The sequence below is a fragment of the Etheostoma cragini genome, chromosome 18 (genome assembly GCF_013103735.1).
Source record: "Etheostoma cragini isolate CJK2018 chromosome 18, CSU_Ecrag_1.0, whole genome shotgun sequence".
In the NCBI taxonomy this organism is placed as follows: Eukaryota; Metazoa; Chordata; class Actinopteri; order Perciformes; family Percidae; genus Etheostoma; species Etheostoma cragini.
The window spans coordinates 4,293,327-4,305,036 of NC_048424.1; the positions used below are offsets into that span (position 1 = coordinate 4,293,327).

The following is an 11,710-nucleotide window of genomic DNA, read 5'->3' on the forward strand; positions in this document are numbered from 1 at the left end:
TACACACACACACACACACACACACACACATACACACATACATACACATACTTTTCTTCTTCATCATCACACATTTCTTCTGGCTGTTTGGGTGAAGAGGTTTCTTGGGGGTCCACTGTTTCCTGAGGACCAGAAGCACACAAACAATAAATATTAATGCAAGCTAATTTAATTAATTAAAGATATTTTAAACAGCCAAACATCGCTTAAAGAACCTTAAAGCTCCACTGTGTAATGTTTTAAGTTGATCTTAGCAAAAACCTTGTTGTTCTTTCACTCTTACTGTATGTGCTCATTCATGTGTGATTACTTCCACCAACTAATCAAAGTATTCTGATAAGAGTAGAATCTGCCATTTCAAATCATTCAAAATGGAATCATTCGATCATGGGAGAATGTGTCATGTTAATTGGTAGCAGCGGTGTTTGTTAGCAGTTAGCTCGCTGAATCACGTCACAGCTCTTTACCATAATGTAAAAAAAACTTCTGATTGACGCTCAAAACGTCCAAAACGCAACAACGACAGATTTCCCGCTCCTTGCAGCCGAGAGAAGCTTTCATTGAAAATGAATGACTCCTGGTAACTTTAGAAGCTCAAGTCGTTGGCAGTGTGTACGTACAGTGAGCGAGAGGCCAGCCCCCCCCCCCCCCAACCCCCCGCGGAAACCCATTTCGGCCACTTGTACCCTGGATCTCGTTCTTTTGGCCATGACCCGTGCTGCTCATGTTCGCTATAATGCTTCATATTAAACACAAAGAGCTCATAATACTCAGTTGGTTGTCATATACAATTTCACCACTAGATGGGAGACATTCTTACACATTGTAGCTGTAAACTCTTCAACAGTAAACCGTAAACTATGTTACCTGGCGACGTGTTGTTCTCTCCTCCGCTGCGCTGAGATCAGGGCGGTCTGCACAAGTCTGAACCACCGCCGCACACTGAACAGGTTTCCTGTCACACAAAACCTCCTTTATTCCCTCAGAACCACTGAAGAAACATTCATAATGTTAGAGTGCACGTAACCTTAGTCCGTGGTTTTATATATCTGGGTTAATAATAATAAAAAATATTGAAACGTTAAGTCTGCAGGTGAAGAACTCACCTGTGTCGTCCTGGTCGGCTGCGTCATTAGATAAATCCCTAAAAGACACAAAAACTAAGTTACTTAAAAAAATTAAATATTAAAATAAAACAACTTTCTGTAAAAATAAAATAAAAAATTTAGCATTTTTGTATTTCTACAGGGTGGTTTTACAACTATCATAACACAACTTTCTATACTTATTCATTATACATATTTAATTAAAAAAAAAACATAAAAAAAAAAATGTTGATTGAAAAAAGTGACGAAGACAGTGTTTTGTGAATGGTTTCCATGCAAGAATGTAATTCTAGGTGTTTATAGTTTATTGTTGTGGATGTACTGGCCCTTTAAATATTTTGGGTGCATACCATTCTGTGTGGTCGTCGAGGCCGAAGACGAGCTTCATGGTGACGATGATGAGGGCAGCGGTCTGGACGTCGTAGAGCGGCAGGACCGGCCGGGACAGGCGGTCGAACGTGTGGAGCGCTCCATCCGCCATCCCGGCGCGCTCCATCAGCCGACAGACCCACGGGTGGAGATCGTCTGGAACCAAGGAGACAAAGTACACAAAACAGTCTGTAAAGTTTTCTTTTTTTAAAAGGCCAAAAAAATGAAAAAAATCAACAAAAGCATTCAAAGTTTCCCCAAAAAAAAAACCGGAAAAATTCTTTTAAAAATTAAAAAAATAAATAACATGCAGAAGTCAAAAAAAGGAAAGAAAAACATTTGTTTTTTATGACAAAAACGTCTGTGGAATGATACAAAAAGTAGAAAAATTATGAAATATGAAAAATAAATAAATAAATAACGTAGAAAAAATCTACTAAAACGCCGGCAAAAGCCCCCCAAAAGTAGACAAAACTGCAAAACTGTAAAAGAATAAATTAAAATCATCAAAAAATATTTAAACAAAAATCTGGAAAAAAGCAAACTTCATCCCACAGGTGGAGTTTGTCTGGGAACAAGGAGAGCCAATCAAAACGTCCGAGTTTAATGCAGTTTGTAACTTCAGGAGTCATGTTAGTAGGGCTGTCGATAATAAAAGCTGCAACCATCAGTCAGCGTCAACTAAAAGTTCTGTTGTTGCTGCTGACAGACTCAGATTATTATTCTACGTGTCTGACAACATTATGAAAGGATCCCTACAGAGATAGACCTTTTAGTTAAAGAGTAAGATCCTTTTAGTTTAACATGAAACAGCCTCGAAATCCCCATCACCAAACCCACCAGACTCCATGTAAATAATCACTACTTTTATCATGGTAAAACACACTTCATTCAAAAAAGGACAGAAACTAAATAAAACTACCAAAAGCCGTCTTGGTTCATCTTTCCACTGTTCCAACAATCACCACTCTGGTCTGGTTGAAATAAACTCTTAATTTACCAGTTTACATGTGGAGATATGCTGCTCTATACACACTAACAGTAGTGATTATTTACATGGAGTCTGGTGGAGATATGCTGCTCTATACACACTAAAAGTAGTGATTATTTACAAGGAGTGTGGTGAAGATATGGTTCTCTATACACACTAAAAGTAGTGACTATTTACATGGAGTCTGGTGGTGTTTCATGTGAACTGACTGACTGCATCAGACTATCTTTACATATATTCTACGGTCAGACGGTGTTTAGAAATAGTTTGAATGGATTTTCAGCCTAAACTGTCAGTATGAGTGCTGCTGTTACCGGGCAGATTGGCGTCCATCAGGTAGCGCAGGCTGAGCAGGGCCGGGTGCAGCAGACTCTGCTGGCTGATTGGAGGAAAAGCAGGAAACTGCAGGAACAGAATCAGAGTCTGAGCCTCCTTATGCACCGCCCGGTGGGACGGGACGCTCTGAGGGGGAAAACAAGTGCACACAACATTCACTTCAGAGTCTGAAACCTAAACTCTCTGCAGGACAGATACAGCGAGACAGAAAACGTTGAAGAAGACGACAAAAACATCGGGAAAACCTCCAAAAAAATGTTAAGAACAATGACAAAAACATTGAAAAAAAGCTACTACAAAAGCGGATTAAAACTTTGAAAGAGAAAAAAAACATCGGAAAAGGCGTCAAAATTAAAATTAAAAAAAAAACATCAAAACAAGCGACTGATGGTCGACTGTGTGAACGGGCCCTTTAAATACCGACTGACTGAACTTTACATTCACTGCATTTTAAAGTGTTTAAAGAGATTTCTGACGTCGACTCTGAAGATGAGAGCGTCTTTCCCCTCCAGCTTCATCTCGACAGGAAGTTCCTCGTAGGCATTAACGTACGGGACGTGTCCCTCGTTCACCAACCTGGGAACAAACACACACAGGAGGACTGTTATGTCGCCTTTTGTCCCCTGTGTGATATGTCCTGTGTGTGATATAGTATATCCAGTGAGTGTGTGATATGTCCTGTGAGTGTGTGATGCGTCCCGCGTGTGACATGTCCCACGTGTGACATGTCCCGTGTGTGATATGTCCCATGAGTGTGTGATGCGTCCCACGTGCAATTTGTCCCGTGTGTGATATGTCCCATGAGTGTGTGATGCGTCCCACGTGCAATTTGTCCCGTGTGTGATATGTCCCATGAGTGTGTGATGCGTCCCACGTGCAATTTGTCCCGTGTGCAATACGTTCTGCATGCACTTTGTCCCCCGTGTGATTTGTTCCCCGTGTGATTTGTCCCGCGTGCGATATGTTTCGCATGCAATTTGTCCCGTGTGATTTGTCCCCTGTGTGACGTGTCCCACGTGTGATTTGTCCCCTGTGTGACGTGTCCCCTGTGACTTGTCCCCTGTCCGATTTGTCCCCTGTGTGACGTGTGCCTTGCGTGATTGTTACCTGAGCAGGTCGCTGAGCGTCAGCGGCTCGCGGATCCAGACCAGAGCGAGGTGGAGCAACGCCAGAGTCTTCTTCATGGTCATGAGACCGTGGCGACAGCGTCTCAGCCGGGACGACAGGTAGGTGGCGGCGTCCAGAGAACCCGAAAACTGCGACCAATCACTGGAGCTTCCTGTGGAGGAAGGACCGCTTTAACCACTGAGGCTACGTCTACACTATGGGTGATTCGGTCACTGTACCTGCGATGGAGCCGGCGGTGCTGGACGCGTTCGTGTCTCCGTCCGTCTCACTGGCTGAGATGACAGACATCTCGGCTGCACTGTCAGAGTCAGAGACCTGACCTCGCTGAGGAGAGACAGAAAGAGAGACAGACAGGCAGAGAGACAGATAGAGAGCAACAGACATAAAGAGAGAGACAGACATAAGGAGAGAGAGACAAAGAGAGAGAGAGAGAGACAGACAGGCAGAGAGACAGATAGAGAGAGACAGACGTAAAGAGAGAGAGACAGACAGAGAGATGGAGACAGAGAGAGACAGACGTGAAGAGAGAGAGACACAGACATAAGGAGAGAGAGAGAGACAGAGAGAGAGACAGACAGAGAGATGGAGACAGAGAGAGACAGACGTGAAGAGAGAGAGAGACACAGACATAAGGAGAGAGAGAGAGACAGAGAGAGAGACAGACAGAGAGATGGAGACAGAGAGAGAGACGTGAAGAGAGAGAGAGAGACAGACATAAGGAGAGAGAGAGAGACAGAGAGAGAGACAGATTGAAACAGACAAAGAGAGAGAGACAGACATAAGGAGAGAGAGACAAACAGAGAGATGGAGACAGAGAGAGACAGACAGATAGAGACAGACAAAGAGAGAGAGAGACATAAGGAGATAGAGACAGAGAGTAATTATTTCACTAACTTGGACTCAGGATGCAGAAGTTAAATAATCTAACAAATGAAGATAAAGTAATAAAGTAAATGTTTACGTTTGAAACCTCACCACTTTAAATGTGGAGGTCCTCACTGGGTTGTTGGTGTACGCCTGTCGACTCTTCTGCAGGTAGATTCTCCAAAGCTGACACAGCACTTCCTCCTGAAACATGACACGGACAAATCACTGTCTGTCATCATTATGAAAGGATCCCTACAGAGATAGACCTTTTAATTAAAGAGTAAGATCCTTTCAGTTTAACATGGAACAGCCTCGAAATCACCATCACCAAACACACCAGACTCCATGTAAATAATCAGGACTTTATCATCGTAAAACACAAGTCATTCAAAGTGGACAGAAACTAAATAAAACTACCAAAAGCCGTCTTGGTTCATCTTTCCACTGTTCCAACAATCACCTCTCTGGTCTGGTGGAAATAAACTCTTAATTCACCCATTTACATGTGGAGATATACTGCTTTATAAATGCTAAAAGTAGTGATTATTTACATGGAGACTGGTGGGTTTGGTGATGGGGATTTTGAGTCTGTTTTCATGTTAAACTAAAAGGATCTTACTCTTTAACTAAAAGGTCTATCTCTGTAGGGATCCTTTCATAATGTTGTCAGACACTAATAATCTGAGTCTGTCTGCAGCAACAACAGAACTTTTAGTGAACGCTGACTGATGCTGAACATCTGTCCTGTAGGGTAACATTACAGCTTGTTTCTACCTTCTGCTTTTGGACCGAATTTCAAGATTGTTGTTCTAATTGTTTCTAAATGTTGTTCTAACGAGAGAAAAAGGCTCCATGTTGAAAAGGTGTGAACAAAGACCTTGAATGCTGGACGGACTCCCAGTCTGAGCAGAGCGTTGGCCTGGTTTCTCAGGATGAACTGGAAAGCCTCGCAGATCACCCACTGACGCCCGCGCTCTGTAAGACATCAACAACCCACCTTTCATTCAGCTGCTCTACATTTATAAGTAGATTTAATACTGCAAATAGGGGTGGTTTACTTCAAGGCTGTGTACTGGTGTTACTACATCGTGACAGCGATGTAACCAAAACACAGAGAAATATTTATATATACTCATTTTAAATATGACAAATACATTGTTAACCGCAATTGTTGCTGAGGCTACATTTACACCGCTAAGTTTTGGTTAAAAAGGAATATCTCATGCTACGTTTCCCCCTCTCATTCCCCCTGCTCTGGTGTTTCCCCCTATCATTCCTCCTGCTCTGGTGTTTCCCCCTATCATTCCTCCTGCTCTGGTGTTTCCCCCTCTCATTCCTCCTGCTCTGGTGTTTCCTCCTCTCATTCCTCCTGCTCTGGTGTTTCCCCCTATCATTCCTCCTGCTCTGGTGTTTCCCCCTCTCATTCCTCCTGCTCTGGTGTTTCCCCCTATCATTCCTCCTGCTCTGGTGTTTCCCCCTATCATTCCCCCTGCTCTGGCGTTTCCTCCTCTCATTCCCCCCTCTCTGGCGTTTCATCCTCTCATTCCCCCTTCTCTGGCGTTTCATCCTCTCATTCCCCCCTCTCTGGCCTCCTGTTTATGTCCCGTATACCAGGATGTTGATGAGATATGAGGTTTGGGCGTGTTAGTTCAAACAGAGATTAGTTCTTCTTCTACTGGAGATAAAAACACGCGGTGCACCGAGGTCACGCTGGGCTCAAAACTCCACGTAGCGGTGGCGATGTAGCCTGCAACAATTACGCGTACAGCAACATCTGGGTTTGTTGCAGCTCTACGGTACAGAGACAAGGACACCGACCGGGTCTCTTGGTTTTGGTTCCTCGGCCGATGGTGGAGATCCGGGAGGAGCCGGGGGTGAAGGTGGGGTCCACCACCTCTCTGGTTCTCTGGGGGACGCATGGACACGTTCACATCTTACACAACATGTTGGAAACAAACTCAACTCCACATGAAACACAACACCGTCCCCTGCTGCCACTGATGTTATCAGACTGAGCTCATTAAATGGCGTACGTTCGACACGCGTGTTATCAAGACGCACGCTGGCTTTTTAGCGTGTTTATCAACGCTGTTTGGCCTCCATAGACTTACATTAGCAGTTAGTGTTGGCGTTGCATAGTCTGTCCACCAGAGGGCGCTCCACAACGTCCCTGGTGGCAACACAGATTTTTTTGTTGTGTGTTTTTGTTTAAAAGACTTAAAGTTTCATATCCTAAGTTTGTGTTTTTATACAATTCATTTATCAGAACTTTAATATATTTTGATCTTCCTTTGTTCTGTTGTGACAATAAAACAAATTATTGTATTATTTTAGTAAGAAGTCTTAAATAACTACAAATAACTAATGTTAGAGAAATATGTTTATATTTTGTTACGTGTTTCTGGAATGTTTTGGGAAATATATATCGGAATATCGTATTTTTAAATAGTCAAATATTTGTATCGTCTCAGCCTTAAAAATTCTTCATCAGTCGGCTCTAGTATGAAGCTGTTAAAACCTAATAAAAGACATAACACACGGGGGATCAGTACTCGGTATCAGAATCGCTATCGGGAAGCAACACATGGTATCAGACCAACTCTAGCACAGATAACACAAAGTAGCTTCTGTCGGGAACATCACCGAAATCTATCAGATCTAGACGTGCACACGTCCCTCCCGTTCTCTACACCCTGCATTGGCTCCCCGTGCGTTTCAGAATAGATTTTAAGATTTTATTGTTTGTTTTTAAGGCTTTAAATGGTTGGGCTCTGGGGATTTGTCTGTAATTTTTTACTTTGCGGGAGCACGACCGTTCATTGCGGTCTTCAAATCAGCGAGTTTTAGAAGTCCCGAGGTCCAGGATCAGGCTTTTGCAGTTGCCGCCCCGAGACTCTGGGACAAGTTACCCCCCCCCCCGGATATTTTATACAATTACAAATGTTGCTCTTTTTAGGTCCCAACTCTAAACATATGTGTGTAGTCTGGCTTTTAACACGTAGCAATGGTGTGACCATTATATTTTTCTGTTTCTTTGTATCCTTTTCTAATTTTACTGTTTTATACGTTCCTTCTTGCTATTGTATGATGTGTGTTTTTTCTCTTGGTTTGTGATGTCAAGCACGTTGGCTACCTGCTGGTTGCTGTAAACTACTATATAAATACAGTTTGATTGATTGATTGATTGATTGATAGCAACAAAAGTTGACACTTCAGAGCGTTGTTTAGTTTGTTGTTGTCCTGTAATAACATCATGTTTTTGTTGTTGTCCTGTAATAACATGATGATGTTGTTCTTGTCCTGTAATAAAATGATGTTGTTGTTGTTTACCTCGATGACGTTGTGACAGGACCTGCAGTAGAAACGCCCCTCGTCTGAAACGCCCCAATTCACCGCTGAACACACACCACAGGGCTCCCTGTACCCGGCCTGAACACACACACACACACACACACACACGCACACGCACACGCACACACACGCAACATTTGAGTAATTAGGAGCTACATGAACTTTGAAAACTTCTATCATATCAGTCATTACATCAATATTACAGTTTTACAGTTTAATACATCCACAACTGCACGTTAACGCAAAAATATTAAACAAAGCATCTTGTCATTTTTTAATATTAACACATAGCGGTCAGACTTCATTCATAATTAAGATTTAATCATTTTTCGAGGAAGGCTCAGAGCTGTCTTAAAAGCTGTTGCCATCTTTACAGTAAATTCAGCATGAAAACGGTTGGCTGTGGGACACTTCAACGTTATTTAAATAGAGTTGAGATGGAGCCCACACTACTTAGCTAGGTTACAGTTATCCTCAAAAGGTGTTTTAAAATACCAATTTTACTTGATTGAACATGTGCCGATTGTTAAGTTAGGTCGTATACATTTCGAAAAATGTCAAAAGTTATTTAAATAGTATCGGTAAAAAGTCTTATGCGCGAAATGACACAAACATGACACATTATTAAATGGAGTTCGGTGTGGAGCTACTAGCTAACACGACGTTCGAACTCGTTATTAGCTTACATCTTTATCAAAGTTAACATACACGTGCAGCATACATTACCGTTTGCTCTTCGTCCATTTGCACTTTTAAAAAGTGTATTTAGTTTGTAATTTTTATATTTGAACTGTAGCCCGTCCACATGTAGTTTTGTTTTTTGACTAATTCGTCTATAATTTCCGGTGGACCGCACGCTCTTCAACGGCACTCTGCTGCCTCCCACAGTCCGAAACAGGAACTACACGCTGTGACACTTTCTCCCTGAATATTTTCTATTTTAATGCAGCATTATAAATAATTTGAAACATAGTTTGATTATATTACCATAATCCCTTCTACTCGTGAAATGTTCCCTGTAAACATACTGCAACATAAGCCCAACCCATGATTTTGAGCACCACTGTGTGTGTGCGTTTCTGGGTCAATGTGTGCCCCGTTACTCATTTTGGGGATTTCCGTTCAACAAGATATGAGGGTAGTGCGCGAGCGCAGTTCCCCACTACCATATGCGCAACGGCTATGCCAGTATGCCTGGTGTATAAGTGCTGTAGACACTAGCACAAACGTGTAACACACACTCTGTGTCTGTGTGTGTGTGTGTGTGTGTGTCTGTGTGTGACAAACAATGTGAGCAGGAGCGATTGTGACTGAACCCAAACTCATCAAAACAATCTCATATTTCCGGTATGCCTGGTGTATGAGTCCTGTAGATAGTTAACATTTAAAACACGGGTTGCAGACTCGTTCTCCATGGTAACAGATCATGTCTTCCCATCATGCACTACGCGGTTTATGCCTGCAGTTCTAGGCACTTCCGTAAATAAAACACATCCCCAGAAGTACGCTAAACATAATTAAACAAGGCACAGCAAACCCCAACTACACGTCATGACCCATAATTATAGACGGTATCGTTAGTGACCAGGAACCTCGCTTTTATACCAGAATTCACTTTGACAAACTCTAAAGTTAACCATTTCTAACGTTAACGATTTCCGCGTCAAAGACTGAGTAAAGAAATGCGCATGCGCCAAAATGCAACGTTAGAAGAAATCCGAAAACTGCTTTTTAATCAGCTTTTATAAGTCGATTTAAATGCATTTCTGGGTGACTGCAATTGCATGAAAACAAAGATTTCAATAATAAAATTAAGTGTTTTTTTGTTTGTATGCTGACATTATTCTACAAATGTCATAACAGAACAGTAGGCTGTTCAGCAGTGTGTTTGGGAATGTTTAAAGATATTTTAATGCAATTTTCACAGTTTCCCGAGGCAGACTGTTCTCCAGTTGATTTCCTAAAGCACAGTCATGGTCTTATTTTGTACAACTGTACAATTCTACTTGTAGATCAACTCATTTCCCTCTCAGTTTACCTCGCACCCAGGTGTTAATCTAACCCTAAAGCAAAGTCATTTGCTTTACATTCCCCACCTGAAAAACACGTTATTCTGGTCTGCTTTAAATAAGAGCAACGATGGAAAAAAAAAAATCCTCTTTTACTTTATCAGTTCAGCTCAACTCACTGTTAATAACAGGATGTCTCCAGGTTTTATCTGAAAACATTCTCATGCTGTAATATCCAGTATCAGTGGTTTCCTACCGGGCTGTCTCTAACAGTGTATAAAGACACAACTTGATTTTTTCTGTATTAACTTGAAATTTATCATATTCCACGTGTTCACTAAAGATAAGTCTTCAAATTTATAAATTTACAAAACTTAATTTTGGAGAAGTAGAATATTTGTCACTTTTTTCGTCCTTTTTTCCCCATTTATCTGCTTTTACTCCTAATTGCCATCCTTGCAGGACACGTGATTTAAACGAAGAGATCATTCAATCGGATTATCAGGCTGGACGAGCACAGCTTGAGTACTAAATAATGACAGAGTAGCTGAACCCCACTCATGTGAGCCCGTGCCCGGGTCCTGTGATCACTGCCATGGTTACCCTAAATGTAACAGACCAAGCTTACAGGTAATCACGGCTGTGCATTTCCACCTAGAAGTCATAATGGATGATTTGAAAGAGACTATTAACTGGAGCGACACGTTTCAAACTTAGACCTGAAAATCAGCTTTTTCACTTTGTGAACCTATAACATGAATAAAAAAAGAAATATATAACACAAAAAAAGGAAAGGGAGAAAGCATAATATGAGCACTTCAGAATCTACAGAATGGAAACAGACGTTTCTTTTTCTATCTGACTTAATGGACACATCAAACTACAAAGTGCACACATCATTAACGACAAACAACTTAACTTAAACAAGCTTATTTTTAATGGATCTGCAAAACTGTTTGAATTTCCAAAGAGAACTTCTGTTCCTCCCGCCCCGTTACCCAGTGGCAAACGTTACACATTGTTACAGAAACGCTTCCAATCCAAAGAAATCTGCATGCAGGAGAAAAAAAAAAAACAACAAAAAACAAAACAACCCAATTAAGGGAGAAAAAAAATAAAAGTAAAATAAATCATACAAATAAACATAAAACGTCAATAAACAGGACATACTGTATAATGCTGTTCTCTTGGCTGGAGGAGAAATTCAAACGCTTCTGCTTTAGTTCAGCGTCCTCGGCTCGGGAGCCTGAACCTACAGAGTATTAATCTGCGATTTCATTGGGTGGATGTGGCTCCGCCCACCACACGGTCCCGCCCCTGTCTTCCATATAAGGCACAGGACAAAATAAACCCCCACATACAAAAGGAGCTAGCCACACCTCTGTCACTTGGTAACAAATTGTAAATGACCAAATACGGTTAGACAACAGAAATCCACTAAGTGTACAAAATGTTAATCCTACATTTGTCTTTTTTTGATGTTTAATTTTCGATTCTTTTTTATTTCCTCTGACTGCAAATGAGTGCTGTGGGTGGGGGTCGGGTCGGGGGGG

At 41.6% G+C, this 11,710-nt stretch overlaps 1 protein-coding gene and 1 long non-coding RNA gene across 2 annotated transcripts in view; one reads left to right on the top strand and one right to left on the bottom strand.

The window, feature by feature from the left end:
* Positions 1-9,026, bottom strand: part of taf1b (TATA box binding protein (Tbp)-associated factor, RNA polymerase I, B) — a 12,471-nt gene extending 3,445 nt beyond the window's left edge. The window contains exons 1-13 of the mRNA XM_034900774.1: positions 8,875-9,026; positions 8,128-8,226; positions 6,616-6,703; positions 5,675-5,772; positions 4,906-4,998; positions 4,149-4,254; positions 3,910-4,081; positions 3,279-3,378; positions 2,781-2,928; positions 1,457-1,631; positions 1,107-1,144; positions 868-955; positions 56-122 (exon numbers count right to left, since the gene is read on the bottom strand). Of these exons, the coding sequence (XP_034756665.1) occupies positions 56-122; positions 868-955; positions 1,107-1,144; positions 1,457-1,631; positions 2,781-2,928; positions 3,279-3,378; positions 3,910-4,081; positions 4,149-4,254; positions 4,906-4,998; positions 5,675-5,772; positions 6,616-6,703; positions 8,128-8,226; positions 8,875-8,892 (1,290 nt within the window). The 5' untranslated portion in view covers positions 8,893-9,026. The remainder of the gene's footprint in view (positions 1-55; positions 123-867; positions 956-1,106; positions 1,145-1,456; positions 1,632-2,780; positions 2,929-3,278; positions 3,379-3,909; positions 4,082-4,148; positions 4,255-4,905; positions 4,999-5,674; positions 5,773-6,615; positions 6,704-8,127; positions 8,227-8,874) is intronic.
* Positions 9,027-11,332: 2,306 nt separating this feature from the next.
* The window catches only part of LOC117961877, a 21,616-nt gene continuing 21,238 nt past the window's right edge, over positions 11,333-11,710 (top strand). The window contains exon 1 of the long non-coding RNA XR_004660510.1: positions 11,333-11,695. This is a non-coding gene — a long non-coding RNA (uncharacterized LOC117961877). The remainder of the gene's footprint in view (positions 11,696-11,710) is intronic.